Genomic DNA, 17,088 nt, shown 5'->3' with positions numbered 1-17,088 from the left:
GTTCTTCCTGTGTTGTCGTGGGTTTCCTCTGGATGTGCTCCAGTTTCCCTCACAGTCCAAAGACATGCGCTATAGAGGAATTGGATGAACTAAATTGGCCGTAGTGTATGAGTGTGTGCGTGCATGGGTGTTTCCCAGTACTAGGTTGCAGCTGGAAGGGCATCCGTGTAAAACATATGCTGGATTAGTTGGCCTTTCATTCCGCTGTGGCGACCCCTGATGAATAAATGGACTAAGCTGAAGGAGTTTAGTTAACTTGCACTAATTCTGGGTTTTAGGTACCATGAAAGTGCTCAGCTCATCTGCTCTATAATAAATACCATGACAAAAAAGAGTGAGTAAAGTCAAGCTGCCTTCATGTTATCTAAAATCCCAAGATTGGTGCAAGCTAAACTCAAACTGAACTAGCCAGCTAATCCAGCTTCATGGAACAGGCCTCTGGTCCCTCGAAGATCATCATTTCTGAGAGCCTATTGCTCTCATTAGTCAGATGACCCAATTTATTATGATTGTTATAATAGTGCATGTCAGAATCTAAACAACCAATATCCGATTTTCAGAACTGAATGCCTTAACACTAACACAGTGATATAAACCCGAGTCCTCATGCCTTTAAAGTGCATCATATGAAGTGGATTTGCTTTTGCAGTGCAGAAAACATCACATGCCGACAGTACAAACCAATCTCAGAAATGATTTTTCATTAGGGATGCAATGAATTCATTTTTCATGCACATAGATTTTTAAAACTTTGTAGACCTTACATTCACAAGCAACTGCATGAAAAAGTATTATAGGGTGACTTTAAAAGAGCTAATCACTGATCTTGCTGTGCACAGTGTTTTAATTGAGTTTTATTCATATAAAACATGAAATTTATTCATTCTTTGAATTTGCTTTTATTTTTTACTTACGTCAAAGTGTGCTGGTAAACCTCTACGATACAATGTTTCTGGGAGGATTTGCTGGTCAAGGAAGGCATAATGCTAATCTTTGCCTCTAAAAAAATTTATTTAACAACCTTCAAAATTAATCTCTTTCCTGATTGCAATTTGTTTTGCTTTTGTCAAGTGTTATCTAACGGCAGCTGCTATCTGCCAGCATCTATGTGGGAAACGGGTGGCAAGGAAAATAATTAAATTTGAATTATGAGGGAATCTTTTCATCAACATTTTTTTGTTTAGGCTTGTTAAATGATTTTGAATCTCATTATGGCAAATTAATCAATGCATTACCACGCTGTTGATAATACAACATATGAAAAAGCATCTCCAGTGAGGCCAGATGATATAGAAATACATTTTTCTAAATAAATGATTACATGTAAGACTAAAACTAAAATGTTATTTTTTAAAAAGTCATCTCTTGAATTTTTTCCACATCTCAAATTGTTTTATTATAGAAAATGAAACACTTTAAAATACCAACTAACTCATCTGAACTCTTGACCTTTAAAGTTGCAATGGTTTTTATTTTACTAAAGGTCCTGTGAGATTAAAATAAAGGCTTTTAGATGTTAGTTTCAGTCTGTTAGTTTTAATAATATCTATAAGCTAGTGTGCTCCAGAATAGTAACAAAATTTGTGTTGAGAAAATATGTAACTGATATAAACATCTAAAGCTGGCAGTTTGCCAGCAGGTAGCTCTCTGCAACTCTGCAACGCCTGGTCAGTACCTGGATGGGAGAACACATAGGAAAGCTGGGTTGCTGCTAGAAGTGGTGTTAGTGAGGCCAGCAGGTGGCTCTTAACCTGTGGTCTGTTTAGGTCCTAACGCCCCAGTATATTGATAAGGGCTCTATACGGCTTAGTGAGTGCTGTCTTTTGAACGAGAAGTTAAACCGATGATTTTTTCAAAAAAGTGTAAGGGTTTAAGCCTGGCATCCTGGCCAAATTTGCCCACTGGCCTCAGTTCATCAATGCGTCATAACCATCCCCATATCATATTTGGCTTCATCACTCTGTCTCTTCTTCACCAATAAGCTGGTGTGTGGTCTGGCGTAATATGGCTGCCATCAAGTCATCCAGGTGGATGCCTCACACAGTGGTGGATGAGGAGATCCCCCCCAAAAATGTGTAAAAAAACACTCTGAGTGTGCAGAAAAGTGCTATAGAAAGGTAATGAATTATTATTATTAGATTTTTTCACGTGACCTCATACTTCAGTTTTTTATCAAATCTTAACCAGTCAAAGGCTCTCTAGTATCTGATATGCCCCACCCACTTTAAGACTCGTCTCATTTGCTGTGCTTAAGCTCAACCACTCTCATTGGCTGAGCTGTAATCAAAAACAAAACACTATTGGCTGTTTTTAAAAAGCTGAGGAGCTATTTTTAGTTTTGATTACTAATTTTTCAGTTGAGATTACGTCAAACAGCTAATAAAAAATGCACATTTCACAGCACTTCATGGGACCTTTAAGTTTTAAAGTGTTTGGTGGGATAGAGATAATTTTTTCTCTTACGTTCTCCATTCGACTCCATACGAGAAGATGTGTTTACAGTATCTCCGAAAAGACAATACCGAGGCATCTTCAGCCCAACTACACCTGCACATACAGGGCCTGGAACATACACACAGACACAAACAAAACACACAATTCTCAATACTCAAAACTTCATATGCTACAAACCAGGTTTAGTATGTTAGAACGATTTTATTACTAATATTTTGTAATATCAATAAATATGAATATTTATTAGCATTTAGTATTTAGTAATGTTTAGTATTATGTTAGATAAACATAGTTCAATACAAGAAAATTCCCTGTTAGTGTCAAAAAAACTGTTTAAAATGCTCATTCTCACCACTGTGAATGCCGATTCGTAATTTGAGTTGCTCATCGGGTCGGTGGCGAATCTTAAATGTTTTGACAGCCTCCAACAGAGCGAGGGACATCCGTGCAATCTCACGACCATGCAGTTTGCCATTTCGCACCGGCAGTCCTGAAACTACCATGTAAGCATCGCCTATTGTCTCCACCTAAAGGAACAATAAAACAAAAATGATATATATATATATATATAGTCTGTAGTCTGTCAAAGTTGTATTAAACATGCCTATAGACTGAACACATACTGTAATATGCATAGACGGAGAAGATAATTCATCAAATTTAAACTCGTGCACTTTATAGAAAACAGCCAAAATACATGAAATGTTTTCAGTTCTTGGATGTAAACACCATTGTGTAAACACCCTTGGCTTCAAGTTTTAATATTTACTGATTATTTTAGACATTGTTTAGCACTAGTATAGCAGGTGGAGATCTACTTCAGCACAAAGCACAGGACAAAAGAAAAAGTCACTGTTAAAAGTTTAATTAACAACATACCGATTGTTCTTTATATAATTCTTTAAATATAGTAGTCAACATTTAAAGTTTTTCAAAGATGTCCTAAGACAAGAATGGATGTTATTAAATAGTTTTAACTCTGTTGAAAAGTTTTGATCCACTTCAAATATTGTTATTCAAATGTTGTTTCTTTGACAGCCTGACACTATCTACAGGTAGCATATTTCGTTTTATTTACATGGAAAATATGCCACATAAAAACCCTATTCCACTTAAGATTCAAGGTAGATATGCAAATGCAACATTTTCTAATTAATGAAATGTTTTGTTTCAATTTTTTACCCTCTATTGGATGAGATATCATGCATGTTAAGCTCATTGACATTGACTACAATAAAAGATTGAAGAAAATGAGGATTAAATTCAAACTATATTTGTTAGCAGAACAAGGACTGTATACTACTGTCTAGGGGAGCATTTTTCAAACTGAGGTCCAGGGAAAGTGGGAAAAAAAAAAAAAAAAAAATATATATATATATATATATATATATATATATATATATATATATACATATATATATATATATATATATATATATATATACATATATATATATATATATATATATATATATATATATATATATATATATATATATATATATATATATAACATAATAATTACAATAAAATTAAATAATAGAAACAAATAAATATGATAAAAATCAAAATGTGATTAAATGGATAAAACTCTGATCTAAAACATATAAACATAGGTTAGTTTTTATTGGTATAGCTATAGTTGGTAAATTACCACAGTCTAGATCTAGTTTGTTGGTGTACTGCTCAAATATTTATAATACCAGAACAGCAGATGTACTCTTACTTAAGGTGCTATTTTTTTCCACACAGTGTTAGGTCGATCTGCATTCTTTAAGTATGCTCCATATGTATGGAACGAGCTTCAAGATATACTACATATGAAATCTGTCCCTTTTATTGCAATATTTACAATATTTAAAGTCTGTCTAATTGATTATGGCTTAAATTATATTTGTATGCGTCTATGTCAGGGTTGTTCAAACTCAGTCCTGGAGGGCCGGTGTCCTGCATTTTAACAAAGATTTTAGCTTCAACTTGCTTCAACACACCTGCAAGGATGTTTCTAGAAAGCCTAGTAAGAGCTTGATTATTTAGCTAGCCCAGGTGTGTCTGATTGGGGTTGGAACTAAACTTTGCAGCACACTGACCCTCCAGGGCCGAGTTTGGACATGCCTGGTCTATGTGTTGTGATATGATTTTTTTATATTGGAACTCTGTCCTATGCTGCCTGTCTTAACATGGACTCCTTGGTAGAAGAGATATAAATAAATATAAACTTTATCTCAATGGGACTTTCCTAGTTAAATAAGTTTGTTACAGTGCTCATCATATATAAACTCTCACAAATCTTTCAAATTGACATTTTTAATAGGAAGCTATACAATATTATATGTGTGCATATACATTAGATTATTCAGTACTCAAGCCAAATCTGGAGCTTGTCTAACAAAATATCTTATGATGATGGTCTAAAAACTAGCACACCCAAATGTATATGTTATAGAAAAATTTTAAACACTAAATTAAAAAAAAAGGAAAAATCAGAAAAAAAGCAAAAAAATTTAAAAATTTAGTTGAAAATTTGTAGGTTGTAATTGTTTTTGCAATATTTAGCTTGAATTTAATTGTATAATCTTTTCTAAATATGTTTGGTGACTAAAATATTATTTTAATATATGTATCCTTTTAATAAATCTGTTTTGTTTAAATGCACCAAAATGTATTGTCTATATTCACTGAGAAATGGATAAAAATATTCATTTTCAAAATGGGCTGTACTCAGTTATGCTGAGCACTGCATAAGGCATATAAAATGTGTTGAGGTTTGAGGTGGCGATACCTTGTAAACGTCGAAATTGTCTATGATGGCATCAAAGCAAGTGTAGAGGTCATTGAGGAGGGTGACGACCTAGCAAAAACAAACAAAAGCACTTCAAATCTTAAGGTTCAGACACCGAAAAAAACAGCATTTTTACTGTCAGTTTTAAGATTGAAGTACCTGCAAAGGTGTGCTCTCCGCTGACAGTGATGTGAAGCCTACAATATCACTGAAATAGATGGTAACGGAGTCAAAAGCTTCAGCCTGCACCGTCTCACCTCTCTTTAGCTGTTCAGCTACTGAACTAACACACACACACACACACAACAGAAATAAAGCCACATGAGACTTAGCTAAGTTGAATAAGAACTTTGTAATAGTTGCTAAGTGTATGAGGCGTGTGGGTCAACTCACTGAGGGAGGATCTGGTACAGTAAAGCTTCTGCCTTGCGTTTCTCTTCTAGGTATGCTTGAGTTCTCTCCTCTACCAGCTCTTCCAGATTATTAGCATACTGCTCCATACGAGACAAAAGATTATCCAGGATATTACTCCTGTGCTCCCTGTGAACGAGACATGATGAGGTGAATGAAAATCACATGTATAGGGTAAGACATGCAGCATACAGTTCTTTTTTTATGCTCAAAATGTTTGGAGAGAAGAAGGGCAGATGCTGGACAAGGATGAAAGATCAAAATGATTTTAATTACAAATGAAGCAAATGTCTATAAAAAGACTGAATATAGACTTGAAAATGTAAAATGTAAACAAATACTATTACAAATACTAGTACTATAAATGAGTAGAAAATATCCTTGGCTTTTTATACAAAACAAATAAATATGTGCATTTTTACATTTTAGGATAAAGTTACCCTGTACATTGGGGTAAAAGGAGAAAACCCCTAAATGTTACAGAAAGAACTATGGAGTAATGAGGGACAGACCTGTTCTGTTTGCGGAGTAACACACTAATATGGCTGAACTCAGGTCTGTCTGATGGTTCTTCAGCCCAGCAGCGCTGCATCAGCTGACCGAGCTCCTCACTGTGTGCCTGAGGGTTCAGTGATGGACGGAGATACGGCCATTCACCCAGAGCCACCCGATCCACAATCTCTATACACAAGGAAACAGCGAGCAAGAGAAACAGACAAAGGAGAACGGTTTGAGCTTAAATGAACAGATGATATTCTAACATCACTTAAAAATCAGCTTGAAATGCATGAAAAGCCTGATGAATCTTTAGTAATATTTAGTGAATATGAAATATTAAACGTCTTTATGCAATGCATGTTTTAACTTTGTGAAGCTCACTTTTAGCAATTAATATAAATAAATTGAATTTGTACTTTTGTATTTTAAATTTATTTAGAAAAAAGTAATTAATTTCTTTCAAAATCAAACAATAAGTGCTCAGGTGTAGCTTAAGTAATGTGTAGGTGCTGTTTGGTTAAGGAACCCATCAGAATAAACAGCAAAAATCAGTGCAAGGCACTTGAAAAATGTGGAAAAAATATTAAAAAGCATTTAAATATTTTTTCCACATTTTTTGAGTACCTTGGAATGAGTTTTGCTAATTCATTTCTTAATTTTTGTTTTTGGGGAGGGTAATTCATTATTTTAAATAGATATTCACCATATTTTCTAAATTCATGATATTACATTTGTGTTTACATATTTACTTTTTAACTATTTGAACAAAGTTTTAAAACGTTTTTGTATTTTTTTTAAATATTGCATAGTTAATGTTGCACACTCAATATAGCACATAATGATTGCATATACATTTGTAAATGTATGATATACGTACAAATCTACATATCTATTTGTAAATCCTGTTTATAGCAAAAAGCAACATGTATATTTTGTTCATACATTTTTGCATATTGCTGATTATTACAGTTTTTCGTTTTGGTACATTTCTCAAAATAATGCACACAAATAGCAAAACACCATGGATTACCAGCAAAAGTCAGTCTCCTGCTCAAAATCAAAAACTACATATCTGTGTCAATGAACACATCTTTGCGGTCAGAATAACAAGTCCTTGTGTCGTGTACAGATAAGTCAAATGACCAAATCATGATGTCAATACAACAGTATACTCTGGAGGGGTGTTCTGATGTAATCTATGGCTATTTTTTGTTGCTTGTAATTTGTTGACATGATCATTGTTATACAGAAAGGAAAACACAGCACTGCATAGCACAAAGATAAAAATAAAACAAAAGTAGAAATGTAAACATAGGACAACCTTCTTTTAGATCTTCATTAGAAAAAGTCAAGATTCAGCTGGGACAAACTTACCAATTGTAGACAGGTTTAAAATAAAAGTCTAATGGAAATGTATATGAAAATGCATTCTGACAAAATATTACGACAACTTGTTCAGCCATTTTGCATGTAAAGACTTACGCCATGAACAAATGATTAAATGTTGTGGGGTTGAGACTATTCAACAGAGTAATACATTTTGATCAACATGACATAAACAACTGATAATGAAGGAAACATCAGAGAATTGCACATAATCATTTGTATAGATGTACAAACACATTTGCAACTTGTTCAAATAAATGAGAAATTTCTTTTCTGATGTGCACAAGTGACACAATGATCTGAAGACTGAACAGGAAGTTTTGAAAATTTTAATTCTGATATAAGAAATGTACCAAAGTGACCTAAAAAACTCTATTAGCAGCCTCTACAGTATGTTTATCTATTTGTAAATCTCTGCAGACTATAGCTAATACAACTTTTATATTATGTTTATAATACATCCATCTGTAAATATTACCCATAGTTTAACTTAGTTTAACTATTATACCTATACCCTAAACTTGCTGCTATTGCACTCCTGGTTAGACCTTAACTGCATTTCGTTGCTTTGTATATATGTAAGTTTAATCTAAAAATAAATAAATAATAAATAAAAATTTGGGTAGAGCCCCCTATCCTATTTCTTTCACTTATATTTAACACATGTCAAATAACAAACTAACAAATATTGGTTGCTACTTAAAAGCCATACCTAAAAGAATTTTATTTTGGCTGTGAAATATTTAGCTAATTTCAGCAGTAGATATTTTGCCAGTCAAAGTGCTTTCCTTCACTTTACTCTCTATAATCTGTTGCATCAGGGCATTTTCCATCAGTCTTATTCCCACAAACTCCCCCAAATGTTTTATCTCTGTTCCCCATCCTCTTCCTGATCTCTCTCTCTCTCTCTCTCTCTCTCTCTCTCTCTCTCTCTCTCTCTCTCTCTCTCTCTCAGCTCTATTCATCAGCTCTTCTTACAGCTCTGAAAGCAACGGCTGTGGGCTGTCGCACTCCAGCAAAAGCACCCTTTGTCTGCCCCATCTGAGGCTTTTCACAGACAATCTGGTCTGATAAGAAGTCACTCTTTAAAGCTCAGGACATCTTTACTGCTGCACACTTTTCTTTGTGTTTCTGTTTTGTTTTTATACATGTGACGATTGGTTGACCTAGCATACACAAGGCTCATTGGTTCACCAGTCTTAGAGCCGGAAAAGCAATCTCATTACGAAGGTGGCCAAAAGCATGTCTGCCGCCCGTTGGAGATTGATATTATCACTTTTTTTTATGTCCGTTCTGATTACAGTGCTGACATTAGAAGCTCCAGGGATGCTAACAGCATATTATATCACTTTGTGCGGGGAGAAAAAGTCTGCTCTTCATATAGAACACACACACACACATATCTGATGAAAGTCTTGTCGTTTATCCAAGTTTTAGGAACAACAAATAATAACTTGACTTGACAATGATCATTTGGTATCAGAAGTGCCTTATATGAAAGGCAAAGGTCTTAGATTACACTTATTTTACCAAAATAAAATATGATCATGCCTTGATTTTTAATAATTTAATTAGGACATTAAGGTCTGACTTTGCTTAGACAAAAGTCTTGTCACTTAACAAAAATATTGTACAGTATAGAAAATAAAGTCGTGGTGCAGTGGAAAAAATAATTAATATTGTGCATGACTCCCCTGAGCTTAGAGGACTGCTTCCATACATCTCTGCCATGACTCAAATAACTTATTAATAAGGTCATCTGGAATGCCAAAGGTCACATTCTTGCAGGACTCCCAGATATCATCAAGATTGTTTTTATTCATCTTTAATGTCTCCTCCATCTTACCTCAGACATGCTCTATAATGTTCATACCTGGTGACTGGGCTGGCCAATCCTGGAGAACCTTGACCTTTTTTGCTTTAAGGAACTTTGATGTGAAGGCTAAAGTATGAGGAGTGCTATCCTGCTGTAGAATTTGCCCTCTCCTTTGATTTGTAATGTAATGGGCAGCACAAATGTCCTGATACCTCAGGTTGCTGATGTTACCATCCACTCTGCAGATCTCTCCCATGCTTCCATACTAAATATAACTCCAAACCATGATTTTTCCTTCTTCAAACTTGACTGATTTCTATGAGAATCTTGGGTCCATGTGGGTTCCAATAGGACGTCTGCAGTATTTGTGATGATTGGGATGCAGTTCAACAGACGATTCATCTGAAAAATCTACCTTCTGCCACTTTTCCAAATGATCAACTAAAGTCGAATTATTATTTGTTGCTTTTACATCTAGGATCGACGGCTAGACTATTGTCAGGTAGTGTATAGGTGATTCTAAAAATGTGGGGTTTATTTTGCATCACAAGATAAACCTTCATTCATTCATTTTGTTTTCGGCTTAGTCCCTTTGTTAATTAGGGGTCGCCACAGCGAAATGAACCGCCATCTTTTTCAGCATATGTTTTACGCAGCGGATGCCCTTCCATCTGCAACCCATCACTGGGAAATCATGCGAACACTACGGACAATTTAAGCTTACCCAATTCACTTATATAGCATGTTTTTGGACTTGTGGGAGAAACTGCAGCACCCGTAGGAAACCCACACAAACACGGGAAGAACATGCAAACTCCACAAAGAAATGCCAAATGACCCAGCCGAGGCTCGAACCAGCAACCTTCTTGCTGTGAGGCGGTTATGCTACCCACTGCGCCACCGTGATGCACCAGATAAACTTATTTAATTTGGATTTTTAATTTTTAAAAACAAAGACTTTAAAGAAACCGTTTTGAATAATAACACAAATTATGTCAAGTTGTATCTACAAATAATGTTTGCATTTGTATTTAAAATATTATCTTAAAGACTCCCCCACTATGTCTATATTTGAAACTCTGTAATTACCTTAAATTAAAATAAAGTCCAGTTTGCAGCTTTTTTATTTTTACCTTATAAATATTTGCATGAAATTTTTGTTTCCTCTATTATTTGTAAGTTCAGTAATGGAAACATACTTTTTGTGCTTGTTGCTATGTTCGGTCACCTATAAAAAAAGGCATGACAATATTTAAAACACTGACAGAAAAAGCATGTGACTCGCTCCAAGTGTCACTTCCTCTGGTGGAAAGCTCTGGAAGGGACTGAGGCATGTGATGTAATCTTCTCTCATTACTTGTATAAAATGTTTTCAATACATCAATAGTTGATTAATAATTTGTCAATTATTTTACTGATATACTTTAGCTAATTTCTTTTTTTAAAAACTGTAATATGATTTACATGCATAAAAATCTGATTTAGACATGCCATGTGGTGTCTAGTATGAGGTTAGCAACTTGAGCAAAAGCATAAAATGCTGGAAAATGTCAAGTCTGTTATTGTCAAGTCTGTTAATGGTTTTAAAGGTTTCACACATTATGTTAAATAACAATTACTAACAAAATCAAATGTCCCTCATCACATTTAAACATTTTCCATTATTTTCCATTAACAATGGATTCAGTTTACTGTAAATTAAACGTTTGTTTAATTCACTAACTAAAACAAATGGGAAACGCTTGAAATGTACCAGCAATACTGGACTGAGTCATATGCAAACATGGATTTTGGTCTGTATTATGAATCACATGATTAAATCCATAAATTAGATTAGAGAAGAAGAGAGAGATAAGTGTGTGTGAAAGAGAAAGGCAGAACAAATGAATGTGTTATGACTCTGAAAGTAATGGAAAGTGACAGTAATTTATAAAGCTTTTCTTTCATTCAGATTGGAGTTTTAGATAGAATATCGATTCAGTGTTTTTGTTTAGGAAGGTTTCAGTATTTTATGATCACTGCTTGGTAGTAAGTGATTACATTTCATTTGGATTTAGAAGGATCAGATTATATAGTTTTAATTGCTATTTTTTCTATGGGTTACACACTCAGAAATGAGTCATGATTTTGAATTCTTTTCTATACATTTTTTCCCTAAAGTTTTATGTAAAAAAATTTGAACATTGACATTTTTTTTTAGTTCTGAATAATTAAAATATAGAAGGCTATGCACAGTAAATGTCATGCAAATAAATTTGTTATCCATGAATGTAAATTATCAGATTCAGTTACATCATAATGAGATTCATAATTATGCAAGCTATACTACATTCTGTGCCAACGTAGAATCCACAGAAATGTTGAAAATCTGGAGGACTTTGACCATGACATTTTTTTTCTCATGTTAATTATGGTCTGTTCTTGTGATGCAGGAATTGTTTTCAGTTGAACCACATTGATCTTAAATATTTGCTTACATATTAAAATAATAGTAAGTAATTGAACAGGTTTTGAAAATACATTATTTCAAATTTGGGTCTTATTTAAAAATGATTTATTCATCTAATTTAAAATCTTAATTATTTAATTAATTATTATTATTTCATATTAAATTTCAATTGATAAATCTCCTTTCATTTTCCAAACCCTAGCTTAATGCAATGCTTTATGCATTTTATGATGTCATTAACACAGATTGGAAAAGTTTTTTCAATAATCCCATATTAATCTAAAATGTCATATATCAAAATTATCAAAAGTAATCTGAAAATAGTCAGAGGGCATTACCTAAAATGAGAACTTGAATTATTACATTACCAACTACAACTTTAATTATGTATATTTTTTTAAATTGATGACAATTTTACATTTACGACAATAATTATCTACAATAATAACATGCTAGGTAAAAAGTAATCTAAAAGTAATCCAAAAGTAGTCTGAGTGCAGTACCTAAAAAGAGCAATCAAGTAAATTACATTATCAACTACAATTTACATAATTATGTTTTTTTTTTCATTTATGATGATTTTTTTTATTTGTGACAATAATTACCTACAATAATAACAAGTTAGGTCAAAAGTAATCTAAAAGAAGTGAGAGCGCATTACCTAAAATGAGCAATATAATAAATAACATTTTCATCTACATTTTTTTTATTTATTTATTTTTTCTCATTTATGACAATAATCTACTGGAATAACATGCTAGGTAAAAAGTAATCTAAAAGTAATCTAAAATTAGTCAGAGTGCATTACCTAAAATTAGCAATCTGATCATTTATTTTACCAACTGCAATTCCACAGTCCAAAGACATGCAGTAAAGATGAATAAGCTTAATTGGCCGTAGTGTATATGTATGAATGCAAGAGTGTATGGGTGTTTCCCAGTGTTGGATTGCAGCTGAAAGGGCATCAGCTGTGTAAAGCATATGCTGAATAAGTTGGTGATTCATTCCACTGTGGTGACCCCTGATGAATAAAGGGACTAAGCTGAAGAGAAAATGAATGAATGAACTGCAATTTTCATCATTTAATTTTTTTTTCATTCATGACATTTTTTTTTTAATTTATGACAATAATTATCTACAATGATAACAAGTTTGATAAAAAATAATCTAAAAGTAATTTAAAAGTAGTCCAAGGGCCTGACCTAAAATGAGCAATCTAATAAATTACAATACGAACTATAATTTTCATAATGTATTTTTTTTTGTATTAATGACATTTTTTAATTCATGACAGAAATAGTTTACAGTAATAACAAGTTAGGTCAAAAGAAATCTAAAAGTAATCTAAAAGAAGTGAGAGTGCATTATCTAAAATGAGCAATCTAATAAATTACATTACCAACTACAATTTTCATCATGTATTTTTTTAAATTTATGACAATAGTTAGCTACAATAATAACAAGTGAGGTAAAAAGTAATCTAAAAGTAATTCAAAAGTTGTCCAAGTCCATTTTTTAAAATGAGCAATATAATACAAATGAGCAATCTACTGCAATACTATTGTCATTATGTAATTATTTTATGATATTTTTAACATTTATGACATTAATTATCTACAATAATAACAATAAAGGTCAAAAGTAACCTAAATGTAGTCTGAGTGCAATACCTAAAATTAGCAATATAATAAATTACGTCATCAACTACAATTTTCATCATGTAATTTTTTTCATTTATGTTTTTTTTTTTTAATTTATGACAATAATTATCTTCAATAATATCAAGTTAGGGCGATGCAGTGGCGCAGTAGGTAGTGTTGTCGCCTCACTGCAAGAAGGTCGCTGGTTCGAGCCTCGCCTCAGTTGGCGTTTGGCTGTATGGCGTTTGCATGTTCTCCCTGCATTCACGTGGGTTTCCTCCAGGTGCTCCGGTTTCCCCCACAGTACAAAGACATGCGGTACAGGTGAATTGAGTAGGCTAAATTGTCCGTAGTGTATGAGTGTGTGAATGAGTGTATGTGGATGTTTCCCAGAAATGGGTTGCGGCAGGAAGGGCATCCGCTGTGTAAAAACGTGCTGGATAAGTTGGTGGTTCATTCCACTGTGACGACCCCGGATTAATAAAGGGACAAAGCCGACAACAAAAAGAATGAATAACAAGTTAGGTCAAAAGTAATCTAAAGTAATCCAAAAGTGGATACCTAAAATGAGCAATAATAAATTACATTACCGACTACAATTTTCATTATGTAATTTGAAATCAATTATAAATCATACAGTACATAACATTAAAGTAGCCCACTCAGTGCTGGTCTGAGTTTTCCTATTTCATGGCAATTAGCAACTCTGAATATTCATACCCCACATGCAGAAGTACTGTATGACACAAAAAAACTTCAATGTCTGAATGAGAGAGCACTTCATCCTGTAAGGGCTACAGCTACAGCCAAGAGAACCATGTGTAATGTAATGTGTACGAGTGTGTTGGCGGGATGACAAGATAATGTCAAGTGTCTTCCTCTTTACCGATGGTGGGACTGGCAAATTAACAGTGTATGAGGGTGTTTTTATGCATATGTGCTGTGTTTAAAGGGCCATCTTTGATGTGTCTGTCGTAAAGAGAGAAGCACAGCTGTGAAAGGCGTGTGGTTGTGTATTTGTTGACCTTTCTGAAGAACCTGGTTCATTAGCGTCTTCCATTGCTGTCACTGTGGAGGCTCTCAAGGGTAATTTGTGTGAGTGCAGAGCCGTGCATCAATATTTAAAAAGTGTTTTGGATGGAAGCAACAACCAAGTTTTTTTCGGCATCCTCAATTTGTCTTCAGACAGCAGATCAGAGGAGCAAGAATGAATGATATTAATACATTAATTAAATAGAGAACACATAAAACATGGCGATGTAATGGAAACTGAGGCTTTTAAGTTTCAAAAAAGGACATGAAAGTATTGTAAAAGCATCAGGGCTTTTTAACTTGCGTTCTATATTTTAGATGTTCGAACGCCACGTGACTGCTTTGTGTGAGAAACAGATGAAACTGAATTTAAAAGCTGGATTAAACTACATGACTTAACACATAGAAAAAGCCAGACATTCAAGTTCCTCCAAGCACAACAGATTTATGCTAAATCATGCACTTTTTTGCCAGAAGATGCACAACTGATGAAAGAAATGTGTATTGTACAATTAGATCAAAAAGAAATCTTGTATACTAAAAATGCAGATGAAAATTTGTAGATCTCTTTAGCATGTACATTCATTCTTACTAGTACTTAAAAAATCTACTTTTGCTAGTAATTAATCAACTATTCATTCTTTTAAATCAGACCTTTTCAATGAAAACCTTTAAATGAGACCTTTTCAGTGAAAAATACTGAAAGATCAACTGGCAAACCAGACTAATCTGGTTCACTGACTCTGCCTGGTTAACAAATAGGAAGATTATGAGTGAATACCAATTTAAATTTGACTCTAATCTTCACACAAAACTTTGATTGCTTCAGAAGGCTTGGCTACAGTGCATGAGTCATTTGGAGCGCTTTTATGATGCTTCTGCATCCACTTGAAAGAAGTGCATGGATCAAAACTTATATAGATTTCTTTCATCTGTGCTGCGCAAAAGTAACGCTATTGAAGCAGTTTTTGTTCATACGATTAATGCTAATGGGGTCAAAAACAACACATTTCACTTTTATTTTACAGGCAAAAACAGACTTTTTACATCAGTTTTCAAAAATCAGACCTTTTCTCCATAACTCTGTTTTGCAATTCAGATTTATTTTGCTGCAATTTTAAGTTTTTGCCTTACAAATATGGGTAACTCTTTAGTTTAGGTCACAATTCACAGGATTAACAATCCACTAACTGATTTAATTAATGTATTTTTTATATTTATTGCCATGTCAGCAACCAATGCTATTTTCATGGCAAGAATATTTTAATATTAAATATACAATTAAAAACAACAAACAGATGAATACATAAATGAAATAAGATTTTTAGTTTTACTACATGATAAACATTTTAATTCTTCCTGGTGTCATTTAGTTAAAAATGTACTTAAAAGAGTTTGTGTTTAAAAGAGAATTAGTTTTAAATTAAGGGCAATTGTGCAGTACAAACACTGAGCAGGGACTTTTCTGTATGTCCAATCTTGTATGTCCAATACGACATCTGGTAAAAATCACTTGATAAAATCTATAGTCTTAAAACTCTTGAGATTTCAGGTTGTATTTCATACACTTTATTATTTTCCAATGCTTCCCACTCCTCTTGCCACTTAAAATGTAAACGTTAATAAAAGGTCTAATCTCTGTAGGAGGAATTTAACAAACTACTAACTAACACTACTAGCTTAATACACTAATAATTAGCTGTTTATTTAGTTATTGAGGTTGAAGTTGGGTTTAGGTTTTAGAGGGATGCAGAATAAAGATCATACTTTATTACTACTAATACAAAGTAACTATAGGCAGGCAAAAAGCCAGTAGTAAAAAGCAATTGAACTGTGACCTAAACTAAAGTGTTACCCAATTAATGTGTTTCTTCCCCCTCTAAATTGTGAGCTATAATCTTATGCTGGGTTCTCAGCCAATGTGGAGAATGTTTTCCACCTCAAGTTAATATTCCGCTTGAGAATAGTTTTGAACTTGCATAGAGAAACTCAGATGTGGTGAGTTCTGTGTATTTGCAGCATACGTCATGCATTCAGCTTCATTCCCTCTGTCTGATGGAAATTGCCCTGTATTTGTGCATTTGTATTGACTTTGTATGTAATCTACCAACATGGATAGTTCATTTTTACTTTTGATGTAAACACAGCATTACAATTTGAGTTTAAAGAGCATCTATTTTACCCCCTTTTCAAGATTCAAGAGAAGTCTTTTGTGTGTCTAGAAAGTTTCCACTCAAAACACCCATCAGATTATTTATTGTACCTTTTAGAATATTACAATTTTCAGTTTTTGTTGCCTGTGCCTATAATGCTAGTTCTGTGTCAGGTAAACAGCACAGTGACAGACATTAAGCAGATCTCATGTAATGTTTGTGAGAAATACTTCAGTAAAAACGTTCCCAATGATTATTTGATGTATTTGTTGTGGAGTTAATTCAAGCCATTCTGCAACGATGAGTCACACACAATGCCATTACAAAGTTCATGGGTGCAAACCGGGATTGAAGTGTCTACTTTTATAATTGTCCTAACATGCGGCTGTGGTGATAAATTAAAGCTGAAGTAAATCGCTGTAATTCATTACAAACATGCACCGTTTTAAAAACATTTTAAACTTGTA

At 33.5% G+C, this 17,088-nt stretch overlaps 1 protein-coding gene and 1 long non-coding RNA gene across 2 annotated transcripts in view; one reads left to right on the top strand and one right to left on the bottom strand.

Moving 5' to 3' along the window:
• npr1b (natriuretic peptide receptor 1b) overlaps positions 1-17,088 on the bottom strand; it is an 89,835-nt gene that overhangs the window by 1,707 nt on the left and 71,040 nt on the right. The window contains exons 16-21 of the mRNA XM_087287147.1: positions 6,160-6,328; positions 5,630-5,776; positions 5,396-5,519; positions 5,237-5,305; positions 2,807-2,981; positions 2,464-2,562 (exon numbers count right to left, since the gene is read on the bottom strand). Of these exons, the coding sequence (XP_087143273.1) occupies positions 2,464-2,562; positions 2,807-2,981; positions 5,237-5,305; positions 5,396-5,519; positions 5,630-5,776; positions 6,160-6,328 (783 nt within the window). The remainder of the gene's footprint in view (positions 1-2,463; positions 2,563-2,806; positions 2,982-5,236; positions 5,306-5,395; positions 5,520-5,629; positions 5,777-6,159; positions 6,329-17,088) is intronic.
• On the top strand, positions 12,100-17,058 carry LOC141378212 (uncharacterized). Its single transcript, XR_015511524.1, has 3 exons — positions 12,100-12,725; positions 14,357-15,627; positions 16,205-17,058. It is a non-coding gene; the product is annotated as an uncharacterized LOC141378212 (long non-coding RNA).

This window comes from Danio rerio, chromosome 16, assembly GCF_052040795.2.
Source record: "Danio rerio strain M-AB ecotype USA chromosome 16, GRCz13ab, whole genome shotgun sequence".
Classification (NCBI taxonomy): Eukaryota; Metazoa; Chordata; class Actinopteri; order Cypriniformes; family Danionidae; genus Danio; species Danio rerio.
Note: the sequence above shows the minus strand (reverse complement) of the source record. Positions and strands in the feature narration are given on the sequence as shown.